The following is a 27,909-nucleotide window of genomic DNA, read 5'->3' as shown; positions in this document are numbered from 1 at the left end:
TCAGAGATGGCAAGTTCATTTCACCTGGATAACTGTACTACTGTTGGTATGACAGCAACAGGAAGAAATATCTGTCAAGGCTCAACAATGGGTCATAAGCACACAGCGTCGACATGCACACATGCTCCCCGGAGGTAGCTGTTGGAGGGTACACTCTCTTGGATTGGCTAGTTATCACTTTTCTCTTTTCTTTTCTTTTTTGTACACATTGATGCAGACAAAGTTCTATAAATAGCCGGGCGACTGTCTGCATATCTTCAAAGGCCTCAGCTATGTGGGCTTCTCGAAGCAGCGTTAGCTACACTAAAGAGCCTATAGATTCTTTCTTACACCTCCTCTCTCAACACCTTTACGAAACTGATATGAAAATCAACCTCAAGTGCATCTGCTCAGAAGCCGTCTTGAAAACATTTGGCCATTTCCATGGCTTCTTCAGGTGGTCCAGAGATAATAATTGGAAGAGAAGCGGCTGCGACCATCTTTAAGATCAAAATCAATCATGGGCGCCAGTTTGCCATTGACAATTTGCACGAAGGCATGTCCTCCGAGGTCGGATGAAATGATACGATCGAGGGTTTTGGGAAAATGCGTCCAGATGGCCGGGAGACAGGTTGTTGACGGCAAAGTGTGGCCGGCATTCGTAGGATTGAGAGCCATGGTTTAATTGAAGACGGCTCGATCCTCGATGCGCGACAGGGACAGAAATGCCGTGTTTTCTAGTTCCTTTTCTGCAACTACTCTTTTCCACGAGGCTAAGGGTAACGTGCCCATTACGTTCCTCGATGGGGGGGGGCCGTTACAACCGTCCATTCCTGCGCGGTGAGATAGACAGATGACCTGTACGTCCAATTTTCACCTCCGACGATGCTTCCGTGCATGCGGAGTAGACGCCTTGCCCTCGAGGGGTGAGACTCAAGCACGGTTTGGATCTGGCAGGGAGAACTCCTGAATTAATTGCCTGAAGTCATTTTGGTTAAGCTCCAAGCTGCCGAGTCAGGGGAAGCTGACCGTGGCTCACCGTCTGGACGGCGAAAAAGGGGGGAAACGCATGTGGGGATTTTGTATGTCATTCGTTATCCCATCTCATAACGATACGGTGGTGGGTCGCGGCCAGATGAGGATGTCAAGCTGAGACGAAGATCAGTTGATGATTACCACTTCTCTGAGCTGGCATTGGACTTCTTATATAGCCATATTTTAGGAATAACTGAGCTTTTGGAAGCCCTTTTTCGCCGGCAGGGGAATCTGTGTCTGGGTAGAGTTTTCCAGACGTTGGAATTGCCCCTCCCGGAACTCCATCCGCCCTTCAGAAGAACCAACTTTGGCGCCACAGCGTCTTTTCACCGCTTGACGATTGCTCGAGCCAAATTCTCGGTCCCAAAGCCCCGACAGGAGACTAGGCTCGGCTAACCCTAAGTTTAGTTCATGTCAAAGGGGACAAAAGGATACTCCAGCTTAGCGATCTTCAACGAACCTCCTTTCGCATAGCAACTGCCCACGGACCCACGCCCAGATCCCAGCAACAGGAACCCTCCACGATCACCGCCCCGCCGCCCCCTTGCCTGCCCGCCCTCCCGCCGATTCGTCCTCGAAAACTCAGCTCTCAAAACTCAGCTGTCAAACTCATCGCTCGGTCTGTGTACTGTTTTCTCATTCTCGAGAACAATACAAAGAAAGAGACCGTCTTCAACCGTTTTTCGGGTTTCTTGGAGCCTACAGCAGCTTGAGACCAAAATTCTCTCTCTCTCTCTCTCTCTCTCTCTCACGCACACAACGCACATTCCCCTCATAATAATCCCATTAATCATGTCGACTACACCCCCGGCTAAACCTACGAATCCTCTTAAGCTTGATCCCAAGTACGACGATTATGATTTTCCCACCACGGCTCCTGTAGCGCAATCCGGGCACCCAGGCCACACGACGCCGGAGCAGGATGCGCAGGTTGCTCAGCTGAGGATGATGCTGGAGGCTCTGGGGTACACTGATCGCCTGGATACCTTGACCTTACTGAGGTTTCTCAGAGCGAGGAAGTTTAATGTAGAGGCTGCGAAGACTATGTGAGTTTTTCTTTTTTTTTCTTTTTTTCTTTTTTTCTTGTTTTTTCCCTCTTTTTCCTCTTCTTGTCCTTGGCCAGGAATTTCTTTTGGGAATTTTTCTAGGATCTGGTGCTTTCCGTTATTGTTGTTGACCTGGATATGTGCTGTTTAGGTTCGTCGCCTGCGAGCAATGGAGAAGAGATTTTGGAACAGATTCGCTGGTGACAGATTTCCATTATACGGAAAAGGAGCAGGTGTTTGAGTACTACCCCCAATACTATCATAAGACGGACAAGGTAGGTTTATTATTCTCCGGGGCCCCCTATAGGGAGTTGGCGACCGAACGCATACACTCTGCTAACAGTTCTGGAACCCCCTACACAGGATGGACGACCCGTCTACATCGAACAGCTTGGCAAAATCGACCTCACAGCCATGTACAAGATCACCACCAGCGAACGCATGCTCAAAAGTCTGGTTTGCGAGTACGAAAAGCTCGCTGATCCCCGCCTCCCCGCCTGTGCACGCAAATCAGGTCATCTTCTCGAAACCTGCTGCACGATCATGGACCTCAAGGGCGTCGGGATCTCCAACGCGGCCTCCGTCTTCGGCTACATCAAACAGGCCTCCGCCATCTCGCAGAACTACTACCCTGAGCGTCTAGGAAAGCTGTACATCATCAATGCCCCCTGGGGATTCAGCACCGTTTTCAGCGTCGTCAAGGGCTTCCTGGACCCCGTGACTGTCAGCAAGATCAACGTTCTAGGTTCTGGATATGAGAAGGAGTTGCTGGCACAGGTCCCCGCAGAGAATCTGCCGAAGCAGTTTGGTGGACAGTGCGAGTGTCCTGGTGGATGTCCGTTCAGTGACATGGGGCCCTGGCAAGAGTCGGAGTGGGCTAAGCCGCCAAAATGGGCAAAGAAGGACGACAAGGGTGAGGAGGGCGAGAAGAAGGAAGAAGGAAAGGCGGAGGGAGAGGAGGAGAAAAAGGAAGATGCCGACAAGGAGAAAGCTGCCGCTGCACCCGCGGAGACTACTTCGGCTCCGGCGCAGAAAGATCAGATCTCGGCGTAGGGAATGTGAGGCGAGCATCATTCGATTGGAGTTTAGTTTCTTCAGCGCCCAAATGCCATTTGGTTGACTACATTATACCAGGAGAGGATGAAGGAAATTTAAAAAAAAAAAGAAAAAGGGTTGGGCCTTGCAATATAGATAGAATACTCTTTCTCCCCCTTACTACCTTTTTTCCTTGGCTGCTCTCACCGCAAGAAGCACATTTGGTTGTGCTAATATAGTTTAGATGTGAATGGTGGGAGATTTCTCCGTTGCTCTATCACCGTTATATATAAGTGCATCGTAATATTTTCTTTAATTGCAGTTCATATATTGTGGGGGGGGGGGGGGGTATATGTATGACCTCTCTCATCATCATTCGTCTTTAGCCTTCATACACGCTCGGCCAAATGTAAATCCCGGGACTCCATTAACGCCAATGACACCTGTTCCAGCCACGCCAACATTTCACGAAACACATTTCCGAAGCCATTATGGAGAATCCAAAGGCAATAAGGACAAATCACATCTTCTCAACAACCTCTGCAGCCTGCCTCGCCCTTTCGACCTTCCCTACAGTCGCAGCGAGACCCTTACTGCTGTGCCCGTTTCCATCCTCACTGTCACTGTCATCCTTGCCCAAAGTGGCTTCACCTTGTAATCGGACCAGCGTCTTCAATCCATCGGCGTAGACCTCGCCAATCTCACCGTCACACCACCTCTCCCGCTCCCGCTGGCTGCCAAACGGTACGTCCAGGATCCACTCGGGTCGATGCTGCTGGATCTGCGCCCAATCCAGGGACGCTGCATCCTTGGAGTCCAAGTCCTCGCCTCCATACAATTTGTAATCGGCATCTGCGCCGTCACCGGCGACTTGCTTGTCATCCTCCTCTAGCGCATCCCGTAGCATTTTCGCATACTTCTTCGCCGCTTTGACGGGCGCATCCCTGCGCATCTGGGCCACCGTCGTTGTGAGAGACTCCAGCTGCGCGTAGAGGCTTGTGACACGGGCCGCCAGCTGCGAGTCGTACGGTTCGTATTCGACCTGTTCGCGCATGGAGAGGAGATCGGCGAGCTCTATTCCCTTTTTCCCGGCGGCGGACGTGTCGAGTCCGTTGATGCTGATGGAGGGGATGGCGGAAGTGAATGTCTTTGCGATGAATTCGTCGACGAGTCCGCGCACTCGCGCTTTCATGGGGTCGTCGGAATCATTGTTGGCCGAGGGGGGGAAGTGAAGGTCGAGCTTTTGGCGGGAGAGATTGAGGGCGTTGGTGTAGAGGTAGGCGAGGTCGGCGGTGGATTGGAGCTCGATTTTGCGGTGGTGGGGGGCTTGCATGGTCTTAGTAATGAGGAGACAAAGGCAGTTGGATATCAATGGCTGTCCCGCAGTGCTCTCGAGGGATCCTAGACGGGGTTATCTGTCTGTCTGTCTATCTGTCTGCAGCCCTCCCTCCGGGTCGCCGCAAGGTTCTCGCGACAAACGGATCAGCCCGATTGGGCTTAGCGCGGCTGTGGGTCGCGTGGGATGGGCAAATTATGTCATACGGCCTGCTGCTCCTTCCCTTCCTGGTCTGGGTGGCGCTGGCCGCTCTCCGACGCCGCAGAGTGGCACAGCTGCGCTCTCTCTCTCTTTTCTTCTTCTTCTTCTTTTTTTTTTTATCTCAATTCCAGACGCCCTCTCGTCATGTGTTCTGGCTTGACTGAATCTTCCTGCCGTGCATGGCTGGAGGTGGATGATCCAATCCCACGCTGCACGATGACTGCTCAAACTGCGAGATAGCACACCACATCCTTGGAATTGAAACGATGACAGACAACGCGAGCATCACTCTCGTTGATAGTACGCTTCCCGAAGCCGAGCCCGAGACCACTCTTTCGCTGCACCCTTCCCTTAACATAAAACAACGCAGATCCCTGGGCAAGAGACTTACCCGGAACTCGGTCAGAGAGAACCTTGCGAGACGCAAATATGCCAAATGGCAGAGGGATCGCTACGACAACCAAGAAGCCGGTTCGAGCGCGGAAACCTCTCTATCGAGACTCGATTCCACCCAACCAGAACGCAGCTTGTCGATCAATCGTGCGAGCACCAAGAGCAGCTGCGCCGAAGCGGATGGCGTCGACTTGGACGTGGAGTGGATAAATGTCGAGGGTGAGCCGCATAGCGTGGTTGATGTTCTCTACGAGAATCAGCGAGGATGGTTTTTCTTCGGCACGCCATACTATTCGGAAAAATCTCTATTGAATCTGGACCCCGCCGCCTGGCTGACGAAGAATTTCGAGATGAGCCCGGTGGATATCACCAACGCACAACCTCCCGATCCCAATTGGGAATGGGCATGGAGGACCTGGTATATCGATATGTCGTATGATGTGGATGAGGAAGGATGGCAGTATTCGTTCTCTTTCGCGTCGAGGTTCGCATGGCATGGGACACATCCGTGGTACCATTCGTTCGTGCGCCGAAGGCGATGGTTGAGGAAAAGAGTGAGGAAAGGACCAAAGGGGTTCCAGAGGCTAGCGACTGATGATCGAAGTCACACACACTCCACGCTTGAGGACTTCCTTCCTTCAAGAACGGTCTCTCGAAATCTTGATCCAAGTATCAGCCTCCCAGAGAGTGCAAGCTACGTGAGCAGAATACGACAAGAGCAGGAGGAGCGTATATCCCCAGATGAGATTACAAATCCAGCTATTTTGTTGAAGGCTGTCAAAAGGGCCACATTAGATAGAGAAAAGATCGAAGCGGTCAAGGCCTTTGTGCATATGGGAAATGAAGAGCTAGTGTATTTGGAAGAAAAGGTCAGTGAGCCGTATCACTCCTCGCTAGAGCTAATTCGTCTGACTCATTGACAGATCCTGGACATAATGTCCATGCTTGTCTTCCACACCTCCCGGCGCCAGCTGGTCGAGTTCCTCGTCAGCGCCGTTGAAGAGATATCCGAAGTCACCGGTGATGAAAGTGCAAGGCGGAGGAGGAATAATCTTGTTAGAGCTATCGACACTATCTACCGTCGCTATAACGACCTCGAATTTTGGGGAGATGTCGGCCCAGAGATAGGTGCCGTAAAGGGAAAAGAGCCAATATGTGGTTCTCACCCCTAGCGTAGATGTTGCATTATTTCTGGGGGGATGCATAAATTAAATACAACCTATTGCCATGAAGCTGTACTTCCGCACTGCAGTAGAAATCAACGAGTACTCCGTACGTACGTACGGAAGAAATGGTTACTCGGCGTTGGAATAATACGCCCAAAAGGGTGGATTACATAAGCTGCGATCAGGCTCACGGTTGAGATCCAGAGACTTTTTCCGCGACTTCGAGGTTTGCTGCTAGTCAAACCCCAATCGCGAACAATTTCGCCCTCCATGTTGTCTGGTAGTCGCTACTGCCTGAGAAGCAGAGTAGCAGCAGTTGCCGACAAGCTCCCCGTCTCCGCCCATGAACCCTTACTTTTCCTCTATCCCCGGTTTTTTGCGTCACAATTCGAAGGCTCCCACGGGAAACCTTTGACCACACTCCCAGTCGATGCATTGAGGACCAAAAGGCGGCCGAAACTGCTGTGCAGGAGCCAGTTGAAAGATTTTCATTGCGATACGTCTGTGAGGCATTCGTCTCAGCTTGCAGTCCATCAGCACGAGTCGGGATTTGGGAGCACCTCTTCCTCAACAGAGGCGTCGGAGACCCGTAGCTCACGCGGAGTTACACCCACCAATCGGGTTACACGAGGCGCACCGGCGGGGAATGAGGAGGGAAAGCCATCGGCGAATACAAGTGGCTATCCTGCCAGGTATGTTAGTCGAAGGGGGTTGTCTTATAGATCCGGGCTTGTGGATAAATCCCAGTACCGCACGAAAGAGAAAAATACTTACTCTGAGAAACCAATGATTATGTCCGAGGGAGCTAATAGTGCGAGTAGTGAGGAGGTATCGACGACAGCATCGCCGGTTGTAATACGTCGCTACAAGTTCGGGCCTATCAAAACTCCTAAGCCTGAGATCGATATTGACCCCGAGTTAGCCCTCGCGAAACAGGCGGACCTACTTGCCCTTGCTGTCGAAGGAAACGGACCTCAGTCGAATGGCATCGAGACAAAAAGCCAGGATCGGACTGTTGGAAAAGACCTATTGCTACAATCATATCCTTCAGAGAACGGAAACGCGACGCAGCGCAAACATGTCTCTGGAAGGGTGCGGTCGGGTCAGTATGTTGGGCTACGACCCAAAACGCCAATGAGAGGGATGGGTGTCAGATTCGCGGCATTGGCTTCCCGAACACCAAATACGGATGCGCACACACCCAAATCTCGAGTTCCCGACAACGCTTTAGCAGACACAGACTCGACGTTTATGAGTGGAAAGAGTGCTGCTTCGGGGATGGCCCCGCTCCAACTCGATGATGCCGACAACGCGTCCCGCGGAAAGCATCCTACTGGGAAACGAGCGTATGGTTCGGAGTCGCCGCAATCGATACCTCCTGGCACATATTCCAGGACAACAACCCCAACTACTAGAGATCCTAGCACTCGAGGGTCAAAGACGTCGTCTCCGCAACTAGATTGGTTGGGAATTTCAAATCTACTAAAGGCCCGCGCTGTAGACAAGCCGTTTGATCCACAATATTTCAAGCTTTGTCAAGAGGTCGCGGATATGCTTTTTGCTTTATCAAAGGAGGCCCCAGAGACTCCCTTTATGACATTTGAGAGTCAGAAAGTCATTGAATTGCCCGAGGAGGCCGTCGTTACATTGGGAGGGGACGATGTGGAAAATTCCTGGGATATCTCGGTGGTAAGCGGTTGCCGAGTCCATGTACTCCCCAGAAAGGAGGATGACTATGGACCTATGCGCAAAGTCCGCTTGCTAGGCTCACCGAAGGCAGTCGAGATGGGAGAGAAGCAGATAATGGCCGAACTGGGATACCCTGAAGGTTCCAAACGCTCGTCTCTTCCACCGTTTGTGCGCTTCACAGATAAGCCCAAAGCCCCACGCGTACGTTCAGTATGGTCTACCCGACGAATGAGAGCCGGTGTTGAAGGCCAGATTGAACGCACTCTACGTAAACATGGTGTATGGATGCAGTCACCTTCGCTTCTCTTCAACCGTCCGAAGAAGACCATTGATCGGGTTGATGATATACCAATGCCAGAGTCTTGGACTATCCGAACCTTCGCAGACTATGTGGAGAGTATAACCACCTTCCGGCATACCAAGTCTCCACACAGAGTAATTTACGATAATGGAGACGTCCACGAGATCATCGTCAAAAACATTCTGCTTCGGCTTTGCCAGAACCCAGAGAACAGGAAATTTTTTTCTGCTAGAACAATGACCCTTGTGATAGGCTATCTCCACCACCATAAATTCTTCGAGGATATTGGAACTTTATTTCCAGTTTTTTCGGACTTCTTCACTAGTCGAACATTCAGCGCATTGTTACGATCTGCTGCTGCGAATTACAACATGAAGCTCTTTAAGACCTACGTCAACATCATGAAGAATCATCACATTCGTCCGAATGAATGGTGCTGGGTCGCTTTCATTCACTCCATAGGTAGTGAGCAGCTTAAAGCACATTTCCTTGATGAAATCTACAACCGAGGAATATTGAAGCACCCAACCGCCATCAGGCATGCAGTCAGCGCTACGATTCGTTATAAGTTCCGCGCTTCCTTGAAAAATGGAGAACGCACATCAGAGTTCTTGACAGGAATGGCGCGGAAATTCGGGGATAATTGGTTATCAACTCTGGCAGTCAATAAAATGATACTGGAAACTACCCTGACAAAAAACCTGGAAGCACGCAACGAAATATTTCGCTATTGTTTCGAGAAACAATTGAAGCTAAATACGAACACGTTGAATAACGTCCTTCTCTACTATGTTGATACGAAGCATGCCAGAGCCGGGGTGAATTTCTTTGCGAAGTTTGTTAAGCTGTACAGGCCAAAACTAAGCCTGATGACCTGGCAGCTCCTTTGGTTCTTGGCTGTTCGACGCCGGTCTTATGCACTCTGCCGAGTGATCTGGAGATACGCCTGTCTTCAAGGTTCAGCGACTGTTGGCATTGCGAAAACGGTTATGCGATCTCTTGCCCGGCCGTTGGAACCGGACCGAGAATTGACCATCGGGCAAAGGTGGTTCATAAACCTCGGAAAGATTGTGGTTGGAGTTCTTCCCGTTCCGAAGTTTTTAACGGAGAACAATAGACTCGAGGGGCAGTATCCGTCAAATCCCAAAGTGGGAGTCGTGGAACATCTGTGTACAGACGCAGAAAACGGCCCGCCCATGGAGTGGCGCGAAGAGCTAGCGAAGATTTTGGTCGAGAGGGACCTGAAGTCTGGTTCGGCCCATATTCCTTCTATTCCCTTGCCAGATCTCTTGATGCGAGCGATTGACCGGGAGATCTTCTGGACGAGGGCCACTACGGATGTTCTTCTCCAGAGAAAAAAGACCATTCCTGTCCCTATCCAACCTAAGTTCTGGGTGAAAGACCGCGTATTACAAACGGAGCAGCAGCACCAGGAGGAAATAGAGGACGCCCTTGCGCGCTCGGGATTGGAAGATATGCTTAAGTCTGATGATGATTTTCCGGATCTGGAATTCAGGCATATGATCGTCGACTATGCTTATGACAAGGAGTCGCGCTATCCACCTGCTTAAAGAGCATAGTTTTTATGACTTATAGAGTACTTAATGTGCGAAATCAGCGTGTCCGAAGTGTAGTGTGTATAACCTTTGGTCATAGGAGCACTTTATCTTATTGGGTTGGACGCTTGTGGGGTTTCCTATGTTTATCAGTATTGAATGTACACTTGTTTGGCGCATTTATTTTGGCATGGATGGCGAAAAGCAATTTATTTTTGTATCAACAGTATTATGTATCATGTATGTATGTGTGTACATCAGGCACAACAGGCGCCGAGGCTCAATCGTATGAGTTTGTGGTGAGCAGGCCGTGAAACTCCAGTGTCTCGTCGCTTGGTAGCATGTCTCTCAATGTTCGTTGTCAAATTATGGATATTGTGGGATTGTGATATTGCTCAACCGGAAAAGCAAGCATTCAGTCCATATAATAGTACCTCGATGGAGTAAAATACTCCGTTCCCAAAACAAGCAATCGCATATGGTTACCCCTTTGAACATACATCCTAGATTTGGTATGTCCTACTGCCGCATGTCTCAAGGATTCGCCATACATTCGAAGAGCGAGGAAGAAAAGTCACTCCTTCGCTCGCTGTCTGTCGTTCTGTTCGGGCGAAAGGAGCCGTCGATCCTTATCAGACAATATGCCTTGCGGGGTACTCACCATCCTCATGCAAGGGCAGCCCATCGTCGCCTCCGACTGCTGGATGCGGCGCATGCGGACAGCCGTAGGTATCAAGCATGCTCACCCCTTCCTTCAAGTAAAGGACCAGTCGAAATGCGGAGTTGCCGTTGAGGTAGTATCTGTGTAGTTTTTTGCTGCGGAGGAAGCCAAGGCGCTCGTAGAGTTTCATGGCGGAAGTGTTTGTCGTTTCCGTTTCGAGAACGATCTACAGGGCGTCGTTAGTTTTGGTTAGGAGAGCGAGCGAGCGGGTGGGCTCAGCCAATGACACTGGGGGAGGGAAAGGAAGAAAAGAAACAAAAAAAAAAACAAAAAGAAAAGAAAAGAAAAGAAAAGACGGAAGTTTCTTGAGAAACGCACTTCGTCCGCATTCCGCTCGATCATGGCGTCGATGGCCATGCAGACTAATTTAGTCGCGATTCCTCTCCCGCGATATTCTTCTTGCACGGCGAGCATGGCGATGTATCCCCGTAATGGAACGCCGCGGTGAGGTTCGAGCTTGGACACCACGACTCCAATTAGGTTATCGTTCTGGTCCATCGCCTGGAATCATTTCATTATTGACAAAGTCACCGTTAGCTCCTCTTGCTTTCTCTCGGTGTGTATGGATTTTTTTTCTTTTCTTTTCTGGGGAACAAGTGCGCGGGCCTTCTCAGGACCAACCATGAAACACAGATCTCCCCATTGGTAGAGAAAATATCGATAGACGTAGATGCTGTAGGGTTCGGAGAGATCTTTTGATATCAACTGCCGCATGGCGGGCACGTATTCATTCTCCTTTGCGCTGTCATACTGGATGTAGTGGAAACGCGGCGCCGCAGCGGCAGCCTCTTTGGCGGCGGAGGAAGGCGTGGGCTCGGCCATTGCGACTCATGGAGCGGTGCGGAATGGAAGACTTAGGTCAATTGAAGAGGCTTCTCATGAGAAGGGGCCCGTGTGGAGCTGGCTTTGCGAGGTCGGTTTCATAGTGGGTTGAGCAGAGCGTATTGTTGTTTGCTTGAATTTGCAAATGGATGGATGGTTTTGGGCGCAAGTCGAGGTCGGGTTTTCTTTGGGTTTTGCCTGGAAATGGTGATGGTAATGTTATTAGTCATAAGGTCGTTGTACACGTTGCCCGCCGAGAGCCCCGGAAAACCTTAACGCTCACGCCAGGGCCACCCCTAACCGCCCCTAGCCTTCAGGGGGGAAATCCATGCTTTTCAGGGTATGCCCGTCCCTAACACCGCTCCCTGGACCAGAGGATGGACTGGTCCAGAGCGCTGCCTGTGCACTTTCCCGGGTGCAAACTAACATTAGCACAACGCCGGTTAACTCCCGCGCGCCGAGACTCCCCGGGGGTTGTGTCTTTTTGACCAAGCTTGGTCTCATCATCATGTTTCTCCCTCGCTTTCTCTTGAGATGAATGCCTGAGATTTGAAATCGGATATACATTAACACAACGTCAATTACCATTCCTATGCTTCTCATGATCATGCGTCGCGTGTGTGTCGTTGCAACCGACGTTGTACGGGGACCTGGGAGCTTCAAAGTTCAGCTCGGATTCCGAGTTTGCCCCTCCCCCGCAGTTCTCGAATGGCGTGAGCCAGGGGCCTTTCACAGTTTGCAGCAAGATCCTTGACAGTACTATGTATGGGAGATACAACTACTGATGCTGGACCCTCCGATGGGAGCGGGGTCGGTGACGCACCCAAGCTAAGCAAATAACCAGTCGACCAATCTCCAAGCACCGTGTCAAACTTCAAGAATTGAACCTGTTCCCAGCAAGACCTGGGATTGAGATGTCATTCTCGATGATTTCAAAATAGGTACATATGCAAGTCCTGTCGCAAAACATACAGATACAAGCACTCCTGTTTCGGAAAATCACAGGGTCCGCCCGCGTTTACTGAAAGGTGGTTTGAAAACAGCATTATATGTATTTCTCAAGATGTTCGGTCGCGGTTTACTCAGAAAATGCCTTCATTATACATTGAGTCAGGTGCCTAGCTATGATTCAGAGATGGTAAAACAGATCGGGCATTGAATGTCTCATGGCCAAGTGGGACAATTCTTGGGGATGGAGGTGAGGCGGTCTCCTGAGGAAGTAAAGTAACTATCTGCTTTAAGCTCTCCGCAGCTGAGCATGCACACCTACCAGGGATTCTTGCAGACCTATTTAAAGAGATATCAGTAGGAACAGCCATTGCCATTCAACTCTTTTAAGGTACGTAACTCCGGGTTTTGAAGATAATCACTTTGATTAACTTCCAGCAGTGGCCTAGCTCAGACGAATTTTCGCTCTTAGGGCTCTGCTGTATCTGGGCTCAGGCACTCAAGAAATAAGTTGATTTTCCAGAAGAATCTGGATGACTCGACGCGTAACAGCAACAGATATTTTGAATATTACTGAGACTTGGAGATTGACAACGGATACAGTGTTACCGTGAGCAAGGTGGCGTTCCGTTCTGTCACTCTTCAAATCAGTGTAGGGGTGAGGACAATGAGGATGAAGACAGAGCAGCAAGCCTCTTGCGCTAACTAGTTAACTCGGAAGGGGAGCATCCAGATTCCCCAATAATTACACAACTAGCAAAAGATAGCTATCAAACAATCCCCAGTAGCCACCTATACACTCTGCTATGCCGCCATGATGGATACTTCACAGCTCCACATATGCGTTTGTCCGGAGTGACTGGCAATTTACATGGCTGTACCTAGATGCCGAGGGCCAGAAAGTAACTCCTTGCCCCGCGCCGTTTCTCTCCACATTATGGATCGTGGGTCGACGACCAGAAGCGTGGATGTCCGGGGATTTGTTTCGCGAATACTCTGTCCTCCGTACCTAGGCTATAAATATCATCCAGCCGTGCGCCCGCCACCGAACTTGTAGTCATCATTACTGGCGCTTTTCCGTGTCGGGAGGCAAGTTCAACTTCACGTCTATAAGGTCCAATTGGGGCACATAATCGAAACAAAGGCCATTTTCAAGCCCGCGAATAGGTTGGTAGAGTTGGAGAATTACTTATACTTTGAAAAAAAAAAAAAAAATGGCGGCCAAAGGTACCATGAAGGCAGTCGTATTCAAGGGCCCCTACAAGGTCGAGTTGGAGGACCGACCTATCCCGCAGATTCAAAGCCCAAAGGATATCATTGTTAAGGTTACATACACAGCGCTTTGCGGCAGGTACGTCGGATGCATTTCGTATTCCTAGTTTATCCGTTCAAACTCGCAATTTGAGCGGTTAAAATCATGCATGAAATATGCTAACCCGGTTCAGTGAGCTTCATGTCTTCCGTGGCCACCAGCCGTCTGGGGCGGGATTCATCATGGGCCACGAGTACACTGGCATTGTGACAGAAGTCGGAAGTGATGTCAAGACGGTGAAACCAGGAGACAAGATTGTTAGCCCATTTACGTCGTCATGGTAGGTGGAGTGCACGCTACAATCTAAAAAAAAAGGAACGGGGGAGAAGGATCCTAACACGAACTATGTCCATCTAGCGGAGAATGTTTTTACTGTAAACGAGGATTCTCTTCGCGCTGCGAACAGAGTCAGTTACTGGGGTCGGCGACGTTAGATGGTGGCCAGGCTGAATATGTAAGTGCAATCAGGTTAATATCTTGATGAGAAAAAAGCCATCACCAGGACTTGCACTGAACGATACTCCTGCAGGTTCGAATGCCAAATGCTGATGGCACCGTAATGAAAGCACCAGAGGGAATCAACGACCATGCTTTGGTTCTGATGGCCGATATCTTCCCCACAGGTTATTTCGCAGCGAGCAACGCATTCAGGGAGTTTACCAAGGAGCAAATTTCGGAGCTGACGGTCGTCTTGATCGGTTGCGGCCCGGTCGGCCTCTGCGCTCTTATAAATGCAGAGGACTATAAGCCCAAGCACCTTCTCGCAGTTGACTCCATCCCATCACGGCTAGAACTGGCCAGGTCGCTGGGCGCGGAACCATGGAATTATCAAACTGATCGGGAGGGATTGGACAAGCGGGTAAAGGAGCTGACAGAGGGTCGTGGTGCTGATGTGGTTATCGAAGTTGTCGGGTTGAGTCCCGCCCTCAAGATGGGCTTTGAGTTGCTCCGGCCTTGGGGGACGATCAGTAGCGTCGGAGTCCATAACGGAGAGGTATGTGCTCAGGATCAATGGATTTGATTGGAGGCTAACAAGGCCACGATAGATCCCATGGACCGGAAATCAAGCCTACGGAAAGAACTTGAAGGTGCAGATGGGTCGATGTCCAGTGAGATCGATCTTCCCACAGGCTCTCGATATGCTGAAGAAGAAGCAGCACCTGCTCGGGTGAGTAACAGCAACTAAAAAAAGAGAAAAAGAAAAGGAAAAAGGAAAAAGAAAAAGAATATGTATATATGGCTAACGCAGCTTGACGACAGGTTTATGGCCGACAAAATCATGCCGCTGAGCCAGGCAGTTGAAGGGTATGGAATCTTCGACAAAATGCAGGTTCAAAAGGTCATTTTCGACGCCAGTCAATAGACTGAAATCGTGTACTCAAGCTGGCCACTTTCAAAGCCTCCGGGAGGGCCTTTGTTACCACTATCGGAATGGAAATAACAGATGATATATATTATACCAGTTATGGCAATGATAACATATTTTTTAACAATCGAACTCCTAAGTCCTGGCAGTTGATACCATAGAAATGGTGTGTCCACAGCACATTTTCTCGACAGTTAAACCCAAGGTTTGAATATCACCCATAACTGCTATCGCCGCGCTTCACCAGAGCAGCATGTAGATGCCGGACTGAAAGGACATGAGGGCATCTCAAAGGGGGACCGGAGGGGTGCGGCCACCCAGGAACAAAGAAAAACAGTCATTGATCAGACAGAGATGGATGAAGATGGGTGCTGGCATTGCGACGGGGAACCGCAGCCAAGCAACAGGTGAACTCCTGGCCGGAGGGCGACGCGGTTCCCGTTGGCTCCTGAGGACAAGCGCTGTATCAGGCTCAAACCAACGCCCGGCGCCAGGTTCGTGAGAGTTTGCCGCAGCTTCGGCCGCCACAGCAAGACACAAGACACAAGACCCAGTGAATCATTACATTACAATACAGCTGAGTATTAGTCATCCACAGTGGATGGCAAGCTGTGATTGGGTGATACTTATGAAAGCGGCTTTGTTAGCGGCTCAAACAGGCTCCTGCAGCCAATAGAAATTCATGGTTTTTGCTGGAAGGTTTGCTGTGGTGGGCTTCCATTTCGGTAACAAAACACAGCTTGGTGTTTGGTGATGACTTCCTTCACAAAAGCACCAAACGGGACTTTCGCTCACCTCGCCTTCTTCTTCACACACCCTTCTTCATCCCACCTCGTCGCACGTTTTGCCCTTCCCCCTCCCCCTTCGAATCCTCCCTTCTCGTCTTCTTCTTCCTCCTGCATCTCCTCCGTCTTCTCTTCCACGCTTCGCTCCGCTCTTCTCTCTCTCTCCTGACTCTCGCCTCTTTTTCGTCCCTGTGGCCACAAATTCCATCGTGCTTCACCGACTCCTTCGCCGCGAATCCTTCATATCTATCACTTCTTTCTTCTCCCGCTCATCCACCCCGGGGGCACACACGGCCTCCACCGCTTCTCTTCTCACTACCAACCGCGTAATCCTCCTCCTCTGGTTGTTTGACTGTGCGTCTTTTTTGTCGATTCCTACTTTACTTGAATGTATAAAACTGATGTTCCCAAAGACAGGCAACCATCCATCCACCTTTTCTTCAACATCCAAAAATAGCAAAACCCTTATCTCCCGGACCCCTGTCCCCTTTTTTGAACCTTCTCGCATACTCCAAAATACCTCTCTGTCCTCCTAAAAATGTCTGCGACTGAACAGCAACAAGCTACTGGCGCCCCCGGCCACGAAGAGGGTCTCAGCGAATCTTTCAATCGCGTCAACCTGAGCGAACAAGGGGAAGATATCACTCCCAAGACCGAAGAAGAATATGCCCAGTCCATGTTGACCCTCCGGGCAATCGTCTCGACCAAGGAAGCTGGTGTCATTATCGGCAAGGCCGGCAAGAACGTCGCTGATCTGAGAGATGAAACCGGTGTCAAGGCTGGCGTCAGCAAGGTCGTCCAGGGCGTGCACGATCGGGTGTTAACCGTCACAGGGCCCCTTCAGGGAACCGCTAAGGCCTACGGAATGGTCGCCAAGAGTTTGCTTGAGGGTGCGCCCCAGATGGGCATGGGTGGAATCATCCAGAACAACGGCACTCATCGTAAGGCGCTCCACACACTTCACTGTCTTCCATTACTCCCGTGCACTGACACTTGAATTTTGCTTAGCTGTTCGCCTTCTCATCTCCCACAACCAGATGGGAACTATCATTGGCCGAAACGGCCTGAAAATCAAATGCATTCAAGATGCTTCTGGAGTTCGCATGGTCGCCCAGAAAGAGATGCTCCCGCAGTCGACCGAACGAATCGTTGAAGTCCAAGGAACCCCAGAGGGTATCGAAAAGGCTGTCTGGGAAATCGGCAAGTGTCTCATCGATGACTGGCAGCGTGGAACGGGAACTGTTCTCTACAACCCCGCTGTTCGAGCCAACGTTGGCGGCGCGTCGATGAACAGCGCGTTCGTTGGACCAAACCCTAATACTTATAGCGGACGTCCTTACAATCGCACCGGCAATGGAGCTGACTTCAGCGACCATCCCGGCACTTATAACAGACGACACAATTCAGATGCACCAAATCGTGGCATTCCCCTCGTAACCGAAGATGGTGAGGAGGTCCAGACCCAAAACATCAGCATTCCTTCTGATATGGTCGGATGCATTATTGGAAGAGGCGGCAGCAAAATTAGCGAGATTCGACGGAGCTCTGGTGCACGAATCTCTATCGCGAAGGCTGCGCATGATGAAACGGGCGAACGTATGTTTACCATCATGGGAAGCGCTCAAGCCAATGAAAAAGCACTCTATCTTCTTTACGAAAACCTCGAAGCTGAGAAGATGCGACGCAGCCAGCAGCCCCAGGAGTGAGGACGTTCTTGCATCTCCGACTTCTAATAAACGGAGCCATGGAAACTCTGGAATAGCGATCTTCAGTCGAGCGTTTATCACCATGTGTGCGAGCCGTCGAACCGATTCAAGTACCACGTCCACACACGATCTATGGTCTACGATCCCCTCATATGTCGTGATATCCGCGGCTTAAAGATGCTCATTTTTGTACGTGGAACGCGTTGTCTTTCATATCATTAGTGACTGCCCCGTTTGACGGGATTAATACCGATTTCACGTTCCTCACACCAACTCGCTTTCCGTCGTCCTCTCCCTTAGGCCTCCGCTCGTCTTACCACAATCGGCCGCCGATATCATATATCTGACGCTCATTCCTCTCTTCACATTTCTTCGCCCGAGTTTCTCTTTATCACGATGCATCTCTTATCCCCCACCTAACCCAAAAAAAAAAAAGTCCGTCTCATTATCCTGCCCTTTCACCCACATTTATTTGGGGACCTCCCGTCGACCCTTTGACCTGTTATAGCTTTATCTCACTTTATCCGTTATAATATGTCATTATCCCACTTCTCCGAATCCTTGTAGCCCTTCTCATACTGGCCGGTACTTGGTCGGTATTCCCTATCCAGCTATTACTCGAACTATCTTCCATTCCTTTCCCAAATGCATCACGCGTTCCGTACCCTGCAAACCTATTCCACATTGACTCCTGAGCTCCTGACGTACCGGTTGGTGAAAGCCGGTAGGAATGATGGACTATGTGGATATTGTCGAAAAGTCCACAAACTTGAAAATTGTCTTAAATCCTTTTATCCTTCTACGGCCGTTGCATATGATATTCTAGCCAAACATTTGAATAGCTCTTAAGAATGGAACGGGTCGGCCTCGGGGCTTTATGTGATCATCGTGACGTGTCCTTCCTCGTACCTGTACACATTAAACCAGCATATTATTTCCGAGGTGTAAGAAGCACGGTTTACTTCCCCAAACCATATATAATAGAGCGCAACGGCGAGCGTAATATATTAGAAAAGGAGGTCTGGCACTGTCGCGTCCCAGTCAAGATCATCAAGCCAGCTCAGGAATTTCTCACTTGTAAATTGGTCGTCGATACCGATACCGATACCGATTTCCGGCGCTTCGGGTGCTAGCAGCGGTTGGGCCTGCTCGGGGTTGTCACAGACTTGCTGTTGACGGCTTTGTTCACCCTCAGCACGGGTCGGATCTCGTCTTTCGTTGGCATCACCGGGAGCAGCGCCAGTACCAGAAGCAATGTTGGCTTGCGACGTGCTTCGCGCACGGTCCACCTGATCCAGGAGCCGCAGTTGCGATTCTTGGTGTGGCTGTGGGTGTTCCTGTTCCTCCTCCTGCTGCTGCGGCCCGCTCGGCTGATAGTTCAGCGCGTCATCGAGCAATTTGCTCAGGACTTTGGTGATTTCCACGCAGACGCGGGTGGTAGGGTTGATCGGGAGAGCGGCGGTTTCAAACCAGGAGATTATCATGCCTAGGTCGCGGATTATTTGGGAGCGGGGAGGGGTGGATGAGGGCCAGGGAACGGCGGAGAGGGTGGATTGGTAGAGTTCGGTGGCGAGAACTCCGGCGGCGGGGAGGCCGTAGAAGAGGAACTGGAGAGAGGTTGAGGTGGTGAGTATGGGCTTACGTATATAAACGGTGGTTTACTTTCTTTTTTTTTTTTTTTTTTTTTTTGGTTGGTGGGGGTGAGGGGGAAAAATGGCGGGGACGTACGATCCAGGAGAAGTTTGTTTGGGTTTCTGTGGGTTGTTCGGGCTGTTTGAGGAGGTGGAGGACGGTGGTGAGAAGTTGCATGGAGGTGTTGAGGAGGGAGGAGGCTGCGGCGATGTTCTGCTGGCAGAGTATGCGTTGGATGTGGAAGAGACTGTGGAGATACTCGAGGTAGATGACGAGCATCGCAATACAGGAAACGGGACGGAAGGTTTTCCAGCAGTTCGCGTCGTACCGGAACTGGATAGGAATGCTGGCCCAGATATTCTGGCATTCTTGGTAGTTTTTGCTGGGTATATGATTAGTCTTATTCTTTCTCATCATTGTGGTGAAGAAGGGGGGGAGGTTGTACTAGAGAACGTCGACAGAATTATCCGTCTTCCGCCCGAGCGACAGTTCGAGGATCTTTTCTCTTTGGGCGGATATCATATACCGTATTCTTATGACGCTTGCTGAGCGAAATTTCCCGTCCTGCGTCCTGTCCGGGTTCCACCCGTCAGCGTCGAGCTTCTCAACGGCGGCATTTAGCTCTTCTCCATTCAGCATCAAAGTCTCGTCATCCAGATCCAATGGAATGGTGTTGTCGCAGTACAGATGTTGAATTCGCGGAGGTCTTCCCAAAAATGTAGCGAGATTCTTGTCCGAGCGGTATGCTGCTGCGAATATTCTCTTGCGAGTCTGAGAGAGGAAGAACGGGATCCCAGGCCCGGGAGGTTGGTGACGGTGATAACCCATTGCAAACATGTCAGATATCAGGGTACCAAAGCCTCTATACACGATATGGCCTAAAATTGTGTGTTAGCATGGCACAAAAGGATTGGAGGGGTCTGACAGGATTCATACTTCTCTCATCGAGGACCATAGAAATGAGCACGCAATGGGTATATTCAAGCCATATCATAACGTCGTTGAGCTTTTCGTGCTGTCGAGATATTTCAATTGCATCATTACTCGCAGCCACCATCTGCGCGGCGAACGACGACCTGCTGAGTTCGTTCCCGTCGTCAAAGCGAATGGCCAAGTTGGTAGCGGGCGATGTCAATCCACTGATCGCACCCAACCCAGCCATGGCGAAAATAACCCCCATAAACTCCCATCTGAGATTTTCGCCAGTGAATGAGTGGCAGAACTCTTCCGCGGTTGTCTCCGTAGACAGCTGAAGCGGCTTCGCCGTGTTTTGGCTGATCCTTCGATACAGGTTTCTCTGTTTGGGGTTAGATGTGTCCTCATTCTCCATATATCTCCGCGTGAAGCGGAGGGAGTTCAGAATCAAAGGCGCTGGAATGATGGTGAACAATCCCCAATCGTAGTAGTTCTCTATGAGCCTGTCATACAGGTCGAAGGCAGAAAGCAGCCTAAAAAGTTGGGACTGGAGGGACAGATGCCTATTCTGCCAGCGGACCAGTTCCGGTGGGATAGGCTGAATGGCAATATTGGACAGCTGGGGAACAGTGTCATGAAACACTGAAAGGAAGCTGGTGGACCCAAGGTAGGCATTTTGGTCTGTCGCCAGACCACATTCAAGATTCGTGGGAGAGATGGCCGAAGCCACAGTGGGTGATTTAGTCCTGCGGGCGGGCTTTTTCCGCTTATTCGGCCTCTCCTGGGAGTCTTCACTTCCAGGACTCGGTTTCACCCGTTTGGTCAACGGCGCCGGGTGATAATAGCACTAAGCGATGGTCAGGGTCGAAGTTCGAGGACCGGGGGCCTGGGGAATGCTTACCTTGGATACTATGCCGCGGGTCTCGCATCTTTGACAGATCGGAGTCGTGTGGTCGCATTTGACCTTGGAGATCCGACATGGCTCGCATGAATGCGGCTTACCGTTGCGCCGAAGCATCAACGTTGTCGGACTTGCGACGGACCCCATTGGAGAGAGACACACGGTCAAATACGATACAAATTCCACTCAAACGGCAAAATATTCGCGAAGGCAGAAAAAAAAATAAAAAAATTATTACATATCGAAGACGGCAGCCCTTTCATTTGTATTGGGCGCCTGCTGGTTAAGCCGGCTTCACCATTAAATGACTTGCCTCAGATGTTGGCTGGGACAAAAGCCAAGCCGTTCACCAGCTGAAGCTAACCTCTTCAGCGTCCCCTGGTCCATGGATGGGGGGGCAGGAAAAAGCCTGGTACGCACATGGAGCGTTCCACGGGAGTAAAAAGATCATGGATTTAAAGATACTCTACGCCTCCAAAGATAAAAAGTATGTATTATATTCTCCGATAGCAGAATGTGTCACTAATCATACAGTACATTTGAAAAAAAAAGAAACACATCGTGCAAGCTGTCTTGAGGCACTGCGGAGGTTGAGGCTCGCTCGGCATCGTCAATCAGCAGCTTAATTTAGTTAGCTAGTTAGTGGCTTGGCGAGAATTGCTCGAGATGGGCTGAAACACTGTCGCAACGACGCTCGATCTAGACATGTTGTGTCTTGTTATCGACCGAAAAAAGCGTTTTTCGTGTCGTTGCTATGAGTGGATGGAGCGTCCTTACCATCAGTATAACATGGGAGCCCTGATGCGTCTTACTCGAAATGGGGCATTCTCAGGGCTCTCAACTTCAAAGTTCACCATCAACTCATACTTGGGTACGTCTGTCATCGCGGCCATCGACGGCAGCACAAAACGTTCAAGCAGGTACGCGCAATAGTCGCCGCCCGTCAAGTCGTCCTTGAGAAACGAAACACGCACATCTCGGAGACGAGGAAACCTGGCGAACGACCTCACGACCTCGGCCCAAGTGCGCTCGTCGAATACCTCCTCGAGGCCGTCACACTGCAGGGAGCAAGTGATCGCGAAGCGGATGTCGATCCAGATGGAGCGAACGGAGTCCAGGCGTTGGGAAGGGACACCCATAAATATCCGATTCATGTCTACCGGGGTGAAGGCCTTGAATATAGCGTCCGAATAGAACACTTCGATAGCTTCGGTGTAGCTGGTGTTGCTCGTCATGGTGTTAGCATGGCATCGTCGAGCGAAAACAGCGTGGGATGAGCTTCTTTCTCTTACATCTGCCGGCAGGTCTGAAGCAACGCTATGGGGATGATGTCCGCCCATTGTATCCGCCGCGGGACATGCTGCTGTTGGGAGGCATGGCTACTATGCTGATGCCCTCCCGCATGCCAGTCCACGGATCTCACAAGAAAGGGCCTCTTCACGGCTCTCCCACCAAAGGCGTATGAATATATCTGTCTGCGTATCTCCAACGGAAGCGTGAAGAAGATCGACTCGGTCTGCGGTTGATACCTTTGCTGTTGCTGCTGCTGCTGCTGCTGCTGCTGCTTTTTCCGGTGATATATGGGAAGTGGTCTGCTCTCTGGCGGAGGCAATGTCAGCGGGTGCCTCAGCTTGTGGCTCTTGACGGTACTCTTCCAGCGCCGACAGTAGTTCTTGAGCGCTCCATAGAGCGAAAGGTAGGATAGTGCATCTTTGAGGATGTTGTGCATGTTTTCCGGTGGGTTTGTTGTCCATTCTTCGCGGCGACTCCCGCCCTGTTCGATGCCCTGCTGGGATTCACATCAATCACGTGATGCATGCTCTAATCCAGTAACTACATAAATACCTCGCACAGCCACGGCCGGGGGGAACGAACAACCCTGTGAGCAAATCCCAGCTCCAGCTGCAACGATCGCCAACGAAATCAGAGTTCCTGGATCCAAACCGTGTCGCTGCGCCCGCTCGAAGCCGAACTACTACCGACTGCCCACAGCTTGACGTCTGCACCCTTTTTTCCTTTTCCCTTTTTGCTTTTTTTTTTTCTTTTCCCTTTTTTGGCGCCATGGCCTCGCGTCAGAACGATCTCCTGAACTGGAGGTGGGAAGATCTGATATGCTTCGCCGGGAACGGCGACAACATTGAACAGATACAGTTGCCGCCTCAGATGGAAGAGGCAGCAGCCCACACCTCTTTTGACTCTTCTTCCGCCAATCCACCCTTTACAACCCCTCAAACATATTCACAAGCAAAGCATTTCCCCAGAAACTCAGCGATGGAGCCGATTGACCCGGCTGGCATCCCGGATTTTACACCGGATATGATACCAATGGTCTCCGGTCTCGATCTTGTCAATCATTGGGTCCAGCAGCAGCAGCAGCAGCAGCAGCAGTGGCCTGAGGGTTTCTTCGTCGGTGAAGACCTGGACACAGAGTCCCTGCTGGCGAAAAAGAAATTGTCTAATGCTCACGGTCTTGTACCATCCGAGTCAAGCAGGTCAATACATGAAAACCTTGTGCGGGAACCCAACGTTCCTCCCTACAAAGACCCAGTCTATGAAGCGCAGATGGCACTTTTGGGAAGCCATCAGCGGAACGCGCCCGAAGGAATCACGGCCAAGAGCCAAGCTCTAATCCATTCCATTTTGAACACATGCGAGCATCAGGTGCCCCAGCATTCGCTGTTCAATGATGATATCTTCAAAGTAACCTGCGAGAAATTACAGGGTGAAAACGGTGCCAGAGTCATCCAGGATGTGAGCCGCCTCATCGTTCCCTCGGCGGAAACCCTTGCCACGTTTGGCGAAACTGGCTTGGATTTTCTCATCGAGGGCGTCAATCAACGCTGGTACAGCTGCGAGCCGTTCTACGGCCCGCCTCCCCAACCGCATTATTCCGTTGGGTTTAAACGGTCTTCCTTCACCGAGGAGCAAATAGCGAAGCTTCTACCATACATCGGTGATTGGGATTGCACGTCTCACTTCCTTGGATCCTTCAGCATGTTCTTCCCATCATTCACAGCTGAGGTCAAGTGTGGCAGCGAGGGCCTTGATGTCGCCGACAGACGCAATTTGCACAGCGCGACGATTTCACTGAGAGGGGTGACACAACTTTTTAAGCAGGTAGGGCGCGCCGCGGAGATCAACCGAGAGATTTTGGCCTTTTCAATATCCCATGACCATAAATTCGTGCGGATTTATGGTCACTACCCTGTGTTTAAGGATGGCATTGCTACTTTCTGGCGTCATTCTATTCATGAATTCTCCATCACTGCCTTGGATGGCAGAGATAAATGGACAGCCTTTCATTTTACTCGAAATCTTTACAGCATATTCATGCCTATGCACTTTAAACGGATATGCTCAGCAGTTGACCAGCTTTGGGGTGGTCTATCATTGAATCTCGACCAGCCTTTCTTTCCACTGAATATAAATGACAGGCAAAAAAGCTTTACCCTAACAGACGATGATCCTTCAACAGCTACAGCTACATGTCGACCGCCTGCTATGCAGGGCGAAAGCGACAGCGAAGGAACCTGCACTGTGACAGGGGACCCTACCTCAACAACCACATCAACCAGTGAATATTCTGTACATGGTGGAAATAACGGCCAAACAAACTTCATTGTGCCAGATGTCCTTGATCCGGCGGCATTGCCTGCTTATGAGATACCTGGTACAGAGTATTGGAGGTTTCCCGGTCTCTAAGGCAAGGACCCAAAAAACCCCCCCAAGGAAACATTTGCTATTGGTAGGAGAATGATAAAATACCCTTCCCCAAGGGCCGAACGCCCAAAGTGAACATGAAATCAAGCAAGCCGAATGCACATCTAGTACGGTTCGTGGCAACAACAATGTTTGAGCTGAAAGTTTTTAAGATGGATATGTATGTATGTACAGTACTAATATCGTGTCACAGTGCCTTCACCCGATGGCCCGTCAGCCTTTTTTTATTGTTTCAAAGATTTCAAGGAAAGCCTGAGGGTCTTCCGCGCCTCCGATTTCATATTTTCCCTGAATGGTGAAATTTGGCACTCCAGATACGAATGACCTCTGAGCATCCTGCACTTCTTTGTCGACCTCTGGGCCTCCCTGGTCGCTTTCCAGCCAGGCTTTGACCTCGGCTTCGCCCAGCCCTGCCTTTACGGCCGCTTTTGTGAGCGTGTCGTGAGAGGTGATGTCCCCTTCGTTCTCAAAATACGCAGCAAACAACTCCTCGACCACACGCGTCTGCGTATCTTCTCCCCTTGTCTTTGCCAGTTGTATGAGCCGATGAGAATCCCGTGTGTTGCCTGTCCGCCCTCCGAACTTGAAGTTGATACCCTCAGCCTGCCCCACCTGCTCGAGGCGAGACTGCATCATCCGGCTCCGTTCGGGTCCGAACCGCTGGTGATAATACGCCTGTTTGTCAATGCCGGACTTGGGTGAGTTCGGATTGAGGTAGAACGGAAACCAGGAGATTGAGAAGGTGTCGTTGGATTCTGGATGGGCCGCGCGGTACAGCTTGATGGCCTTTTCAAGCCTCTTTTTGCCAACATAGCACCACTGCAAGACATTTGATAATAAGTACATTAGTTTAGAAGCGGGATGTAGAATCACAAATTCTGCGGGGGGGGCCACGCATACCGGGCAAACGGTGTCTGATACGATTTTGATGCTGAAGTTAGTCATTGTAGCCCACTCTCTCGCTCTCAACCAACCAGCAATTCCCTTTTTCTTCTCCGCCGTTTGAATAAATACGAGCAAGTTTGCAGGATTGCAGGTCCTTTTTCAAGCTCAGCTTGGTTCTCATCGCTGTGATGAGATTGCTTACCAATCCAGAGCTCTCTCTTCCCCACTTCCACAACCCCACGATCGCCACCAAGCGCGAGTTTGGGTGCCGGCGGACTTAAACGCGGAATTTAAACCTTTTTGTCCGACCCAGTTCCTGAAATCTAGTTCTACCATGCGGCCAAAAATGAAAGCTTGGTCAAAACCAAGTGCCAGTCTTAAAATTCAAATCTATACCTGAGTGGTAGAATAGACAGACAATATGGGTTTGGGAGTTAATTTAGTTAGAATTCCATCATCCAAGCTACTACATCAACATCAACATCAACCGCTATGGTTTCGGGTGGGGGGGAAAAAAAAAGGAAAAGGAAAAGAAGAAGCAAGATAACTACTCAATCTGCGACTAATAGTAATAAGGCATGATAGCCTTCTCATCTAGGACGGACTGTAATAGTGAGACCCATTTTCCCCATTTTACGAGCAGTATGATGCCCCTTTGTCCTGACCACCAAAATCCAATCCGGGGTAATTCAACTGGGCTTTACCATACGGGTCTCTTGCTGGTAAGCTGCTCCATAGCTTTTTCTCGACGCCTGTCCGTGATTATGGCAATAGGCGACTATGTGACGACAGTTCGCGTGTGAGCTGCGTTGGGTGGAGATTGAAGCCGTTAGCTAGATTTCATGGTTTCACGATGAAAATATGGGCCCATATAACTCACAGCCCCGTTTATGATTAAACTAGAAAAGCGCTGCAATGACCAGCTTTGCATCCTTCGCATAAATGCTCATTGTGCGGACCTTTGCTTCTGCCAAAGGCCCTCGGCATCTCCATATGTATTCCAGACCATTTTTTGAGACGGTATGCAACTCTTTCCGCATATGATCCATCTAAGCGGGGCCTACTAAGAGAGTTGCAGCTCTTGCAGCGCTGATGATATACCCTCGCATTGTATTTTGCTCCAGGGTACATTCGGATGGTGATGGAAATTTTCTTGCTCGACCATCCCTTCGAGCTGCATTTGGGGTTGTGGCATGTAAATCGACCCATGATATGCGAATCGTATTCCTTAGAGCAGCCTTGAGGGTTATCGCCTTCACGGAAGTCGAAATAAAGGTTTTCTTCTTCCAATAGGCATGAGACATCATCGTGAAGTGATGGATACATGGACCATTTTTTTGGAGGCATGTCGTGTGTCGCGGGAAAGGAACCAGAAACAGTGAATAGGACCAGCAGTGGGTAATAGAGGGGCATCAGAAATCAGAAAAAAACAGGCAGAGGACGGTCGCCGGGGTAGGCCATTGTATAAAGAGCCAAGTACTGACTCTGAAGGCACGACAGCCACACTCCTCCCATTGCGTAGCTGTCCTCGAAGGCACGGGAAGGAATTGGATATGTGCCAGGAGATAGAACAGAGACGGGAGACATGTCGCCGTCTTCTTGGACGGATCAACTACCCGCCCACAAAATCAGCTTGCTTGATGGAAATTCTTTGATGTTGAGATCATCATAGATGCTCGACCCCGCTGCACTGGCGAGGGGCCATGGCAGCAGAGATATTCCGTACTCGAACACGGAAGCGCCAAATCATATTTGGGGGGTCGAACAGGCGGGCGACACTTGTTTGTGCCAAATTGGCTGCCGTGCTGCATCTTGCTGCACGCAACACAGTTCTTTTTCCAGCGGGGATCAATGTCTCCTGGTTAACGTTTGCTGGGAAAAGAAAAGTTGCAGGACCCCAGTACTCCACAGCCGGGAGAGGAATCCTGTGGTTGAAGCTTCTGATGATTGCTTCAAGTGACAGATACATATGTAGTATGTTCAATTGGTGGAACGATGTGAGTTCCTCAATCTGTCTGCCTCTGCTTGGGCTCCAAAAGCTGGTTAGCGAGTTGCTCAGCATCTCTCAAATACTTGCATAACAATGTAGTGAACAACGCCGTCGGAAAATTAGACAAACTATCCCGCGACTTGATACCCTTCAGTTGGTATCCTGATCACATTGGATAGAGGCGCATGGGAGAAGGCAGATCAATCGCGGAACAGGCAGACTACAGGCAGAGATCTCTTTTGCTCGACCTTGGCACGCGGCATCCGGGAAATTTTAGCCGGAAAAGCCTCTTCTCCAGACTCTGATGGCCTCCACGCACGGATGATTAAAGCAGCCTGAATCCAGCTCGAATCTGGAGCGACTCCTGAGGACTTGGGAGATGGAACGGAGTTTGGAAATACTACGGAGTAGAAATGCTATCTCCGCAATCTCCTCGAGCGCCCGAGCAAATGCGCGCCCTTGTCAGATT

At 50.4% G+C, this 27,909-nt stretch overlaps 14 protein-coding genes across 14 annotated transcripts; 7 read left to right on the top strand and 7 right to left on the bottom strand.

Moving 5' to 3' along the window:
* Nucleotides 1–342: 342 nt before the first annotated feature.
* CIMG_01947 (uncharacterized protein) lies at nucleotides 343–1,149 on the bottom strand. Its single transcript, XM_001248175.2, has one exon. It carries the CDS (start codon nucleotides 655–657, stop codon nucleotides 433–435), a length of 225 nt encoding a protein of 74 aa, XP_001248176.1. The 5' UTR covers nucleotides 658–1,149; the 3' UTR covers nucleotides 343–432.
* A 374-nt stretch (nucleotides 1,150–1,523) lies between these two features.
* On the top strand, nucleotides 1,524–3,383 carry CIMG_01949 (SEC14 cytosolic factor). Its single transcript, XM_001248177.2, has 3 exons — nucleotides 1,524–2,060; nucleotides 2,212–2,335; nucleotides 2,424–3,383. The coding sequence occupies exons 1-3, from the start codon at nucleotides 1,807–1,809 to the stop codon at nucleotides 3,111–3,113; spliced, it is 1,068 nt and encodes a 355-aa protein (XP_001248178.1). The 5' UTR covers nucleotides 1,524–1,806; the 3' UTR covers nucleotides 3,114–3,383.
* A 232-nt stretch (nucleotides 3,384–3,615) lies between these two features.
* Nucleotides 3,616–4,467, bottom strand: CIMG_01950 (kinetochor protein Mis14/NSL1; the record flags this gene model as incomplete). The annotated part of the gene is made up of 1 exon (XM_001248178.2): nucleotides 3,616–4,467. Exon 1 carries the CDS (start codon nucleotides 4,426–4,428, stop codon nucleotides 3,616–3,618), a length of 813 nt encoding a protein of 270 aa, XP_001248179.1. The 5' UTR covers nucleotides 4,429–4,467.
* Nucleotides 4,468–4,697: 230 nt separating this feature from the next.
* Nucleotides 4,698–6,241, top strand: CIMG_01951 (meiotically up-regulated 65 protein). Its single transcript, XM_001248179.2, has 2 exons — nucleotides 4,698–5,894; nucleotides 5,949–6,241. Exons 1-2 carry the CDS (start codon nucleotides 4,899–4,901, stop codon nucleotides 6,195–6,197), a joined length of 1,245 nt encoding a protein of 414 aa, XP_001248180.1. The 5' UTR covers nucleotides 4,698–4,898; the 3' UTR covers nucleotides 6,198–6,241.
* Nucleotides 6,242–6,430: 189 nt separating this feature from the next.
* On the top strand, nucleotides 6,431–9,752 carry CIMG_01952 (uncharacterized protein; the record flags this gene model as incomplete). The annotated part of the gene is made up of 2 exons (XM_001248180.2): nucleotides 6,431–6,883; nucleotides 7,013–9,752. Exons 1-2 carry the CDS (start codon nucleotides 6,462–6,464, stop codon nucleotides 9,750–9,752), a joined length of 3,162 nt encoding a protein of 1,053 aa, XP_001248181.1. The 5' UTR covers nucleotides 6,431–6,461.
* A 168-nt stretch (nucleotides 9,753–9,920) lies between these two features.
* Nucleotides 9,921–11,423, bottom strand: CIMG_01953 (acetyltransferase). Its single transcript, XM_001248181.2, has 3 exons — nucleotides 11,080–11,423; nucleotides 10,777–10,959; nucleotides 9,921–10,624 (listed from the first exon to the last, which is right to left on the bottom strand). The coding sequence occupies exons 1-3, from the start codon at nucleotides 11,278–11,280 to the stop codon at nucleotides 10,370–10,372; spliced, it is 639 nt and encodes a 212-aa protein (XP_001248182.1). The 5' UTR covers nucleotides 11,281–11,423; the 3' UTR covers nucleotides 9,921–10,369.
* Nucleotides 11,424–13,311: 1,888 nt separating this feature from the next.
* On the top strand, nucleotides 13,312–14,956 carry CIMG_01954 (alcohol dehydrogenase). The gene is made up of 6 exons (XM_001248182.2): nucleotides 13,312–13,579; nucleotides 13,674–13,820; nucleotides 13,898–13,994; nucleotides 14,070–14,534; nucleotides 14,587–14,708; nucleotides 14,801–14,956. The coding sequence occupies exons 1-6, from the start codon at nucleotides 13,443–13,445 to the stop codon at nucleotides 14,901–14,903; spliced, it is 1,071 nt and encodes a 356-aa protein (XP_001248183.1). The 5' UTR covers nucleotides 13,312–13,442; the 3' UTR covers nucleotides 14,904–14,956.
* Nucleotides 14,957–15,747: 791 nt separating this feature from the next.
* CIMG_01955 (KH domain RNA-binding protein) lies at nucleotides 15,748–18,717 on the top strand. The gene is made up of 3 exons (XM_001248183.2): nucleotides 15,748–16,034; nucleotides 16,105–16,632; nucleotides 16,700–18,717. The coding sequence occupies exons 2-3, from the start codon at nucleotides 16,230–16,232 to the stop codon at nucleotides 17,395–17,397; spliced, it is 1,101 nt and encodes a 366-aa protein (XP_001248184.1). The 5' UTR covers nucleotides 15,748–16,034; nucleotides 16,105–16,229; the 3' UTR covers nucleotides 17,398–18,717.
* Nucleotides 16,700–21,059, bottom strand: CIMG_01957 (uncharacterized protein). The gene is made up of 5 exons (XM_001248185.2): nucleotides 20,846–21,059; nucleotides 19,966–20,791; nucleotides 19,475–19,907; nucleotides 19,126–19,411; nucleotides 16,700–19,004 (listed from the first exon to the last, which is right to left on the bottom strand). The coding sequence occupies exons 1-5, from the start codon at nucleotides 20,990–20,992 to the stop codon at nucleotides 18,405–18,407; spliced, it is 2,292 nt and encodes a 763-aa protein (XP_001248186.1). The 5' UTR covers nucleotides 20,993–21,059; the 3' UTR covers nucleotides 16,700–18,404.
* A 307-nt stretch (nucleotides 21,060–21,366) lies between these two features.
* CIMG_01958 (uncharacterized protein) lies at nucleotides 21,367–22,610 on the bottom strand. Its single transcript, XM_001248186.2, has 3 exons — nucleotides 22,138–22,610; nucleotides 21,623–22,063; nucleotides 21,367–21,544 (listed from the first exon to the last, which is right to left on the bottom strand). Exons 1-2 carry the CDS (start codon nucleotides 22,572–22,574, stop codon nucleotides 21,625–21,627), a joined length of 876 nt encoding a protein of 291 aa, XP_001248187.2. The 5' UTR covers nucleotides 22,575–22,610; the 3' UTR covers nucleotides 21,367–21,544; nucleotides 21,623–21,624.
* Nucleotides 22,611–22,906: 296 nt separating this feature from the next.
* Nucleotides 22,907–24,547, top strand: CIMG_01959 (uncharacterized protein; the record flags this gene model as incomplete). Its single annotated transcript, XM_001248187.1, has 1 exon — nucleotides 22,907–24,547. One exon carries the CDS (start codon nucleotides 22,907–22,909, stop codon nucleotides 24,545–24,547), a length of 1,641 nt encoding a protein of 546 aa, XP_001248188.1.
* Nucleotides 24,548–24,673: 126 nt separating this feature from the next.
* On the bottom strand, nucleotides 24,674–25,586 carry CIMG_01960 (DSBA oxidoreductase). Its single transcript, XM_001248188.2, has 2 exons — nucleotides 25,466–25,586; nucleotides 24,674–25,384 (listed from the first exon to the last, which is right to left on the bottom strand). The coding sequence occupies exons 1-2, from the start codon at nucleotides 25,508–25,510 to the stop codon at nucleotides 24,779–24,781; spliced, it is 651 nt and encodes a 216-aa protein (XP_001248189.1). The 5' UTR covers nucleotides 25,511–25,586; the 3' UTR covers nucleotides 24,674–24,778.
* A 763-nt stretch (nucleotides 25,587–26,349) lies between these two features.
* Nucleotides 26,350–26,797, bottom strand: CIMG_10844 (uncharacterized protein; the record flags this gene model as incomplete). Its single annotated transcript, XM_012358919.1, has 2 exons — nucleotides 26,350–26,499; nucleotides 26,552–26,797. 2 exons carry the CDS (start codon nucleotides 26,795–26,797, stop codon nucleotides 26,350–26,352), a joined length of 396 nt encoding a protein of 131 aa, XP_012214342.1.
* Nucleotides 26,798–27,153: 356 nt separating this feature from the next.
* On the top strand, nucleotides 27,154–27,779 carry CIMG_12740 (uncharacterized protein; the record flags this gene model as incomplete). Its single annotated transcript, XM_004445677.1, has 2 exons — nucleotides 27,154–27,424; nucleotides 27,595–27,779. 2 exons carry the CDS (start codon nucleotides 27,154–27,156, stop codon nucleotides 27,777–27,779), a joined length of 456 nt encoding a protein of 151 aa, XP_004445734.1.
* Nucleotides 27,780–27,909: the final 130 nt, after the last annotated feature.

Source organism: Coccidioides immitis, assembly GCF_000149335.2.
Source record: "Coccidioides immitis RS genomic scaffold supercont3.1, whole genome shotgun sequence".
NCBI classification, from domain to species: Eukaryota; Fungi; Ascomycota; class Eurotiomycetes; order Onygenales; family Onygenaceae; genus Coccidioides; species Coccidioides immitis.
Note: the sequence above shows the minus strand (reverse complement) of the source record. Positions and strands in the feature narration are given on the sequence as shown.

Excerpts from the sequence above, each read along its gene's own strand:
- CIMG_01947 (XM_001248175.2), bottom strand. The coding sequence starts at position 657 with ATGGCTCTCAATCCTACGAATGCCGGCCACACTTTGCCGTCAACAACC.
- CIMG_01949 (XM_001248177.2), top strand. The coding sequence starts at position 1,807 with ATGTCGACTACACCCCCGGCTAAACCTACGAATCCTCTTAAGCTTGAT. Across the intron at positions 2,061-2,211 it reads GTAGAGGCTGCGAAGACTAT|GTTCGTCGCCTGCGAGCAAT; the intron begins GTGAGTTTTTCT and ends TGTGCTGTTTAG. Across the intron at positions 2,336-2,423 it reads ACTATCATAAGACGGACAAG|GATGGACGACCCGTCTACAT; the intron begins GTAGGTTTATTA and ends CCCCCTACACAG.
- CIMG_01951 (XM_001248179.2), top strand. The coding sequence starts at position 4,899 with ATGACAGACAACGCGAGCATCACTCTCGTTGATAGTACGCTTCCCGAA. Across the intron at positions 5,895-5,948 it reads TAGTGTATTTGGAAGAAAAG|ATCCTGGACATAATGTCCAT; the intron begins GTCAGTGAGCCG and ends ACTCATTGACAG.
- CIMG_01953 (XM_001248181.2), bottom strand. The coding sequence starts at position 11,280 with ATGGCCGAGCCCACGCCTTCCTCCGCCGCCAAAGAGGCTGCCGCTGCG. Across the intron at positions 10,960-11,079 it reads GGGGAGATCTGTGTTTCATG|GCGATGGACCAGAACGATAA; the intron begins GTTGGTCCTGAG and ends AAATGATTCCAG. Across the intron at positions 10,625-10,776 it reads TCGAGCGGAATGCGGACGAA|ATCGTTCTCGAAACGGAAAC; the intron begins GTGCGTTTCTCA and ends GACGCCCTGTAG.
- CIMG_01954 (XM_001248182.2), top strand. The coding sequence starts at position 13,443 with ATGGCGGCCAAAGGTACCATGAAGGCAGTCGTATTCAAGGGCCCCTAC. Across the intron at positions 13,580-13,673 it reads TACACAGCGCTTTGCGGCAG|TGAGCTTCATGTCTTCCGTG; the intron begins GTACGTCGGATG and ends AACCCGGTTCAG. Across the intron at positions 14,709-14,800 it reads AAGAAGCAGCACCTGCTCGG|GTTTATGGCCGACAAAATCA; the intron begins GTGAGTAACAGC and ends GCTTGACGACAG.
- CIMG_01955 (XM_001248183.2), top strand. The coding sequence starts at position 16,230 with ATGTCTGCGACTGAACAGCAACAAGCTACTGGCGCCCCCGGCCACGAA. Across the intron at positions 16,633-16,699 it reads CCAGAACAACGGCACTCATC|CTGTTCGCCTTCTCATCTCC; the intron begins GTAAGGCGCTCC and ends AATTTTGCTTAG.
- CIMG_01957 (XM_001248185.2), bottom strand. The coding sequence starts at position 20,992 with ATGGGGTCCGTCGCAAGTCCGACAACGTTGATGCTTCGGCGCAACGGT. Across the intron at positions 20,792-20,845 it reads CCCGCGGCATAGTATCCAAG|TGCTATTATCACCCGGCGCC; the intron begins GTAAGCATTCCC and ends ACCATCGCTTAG. Across the intron at positions 19,908-19,965 it reads TATGGTCCTCGATGAGAGAA|GCCATATCGTGTATAGAGGC; the intron begins GTATGAATCCTG and ends ACACAATTTTAG.
- CIMG_01958 (XM_001248186.2), bottom strand. The coding sequence starts at position 22,574 with ATGCACAACATCCTCAAAGATGCACTATCCTACCTTTCGCTCTATGGA. Across the intron at positions 22,064-22,137 it reads CTTCAGACCTGCCGGCAGAT|CTACACCGAAGCTATCGAAG; the intron begins GTAAGAGAAAGA and ends GAGCAACACCAG.
- CIMG_01960 (XM_001248188.2), bottom strand. The coding sequence starts at position 25,510 with ATGACTAACTTCAGCATCAAAATCGTATCAGACACCGTTTGCCCG. Across the intron at positions 25,385-25,465 it reads TATCAGACACCGTTTGCCCG|TGGTGCTATGTTGGCAAAAA; the intron begins GTATGCGTGGCC and ends AATGTCTTGCAG.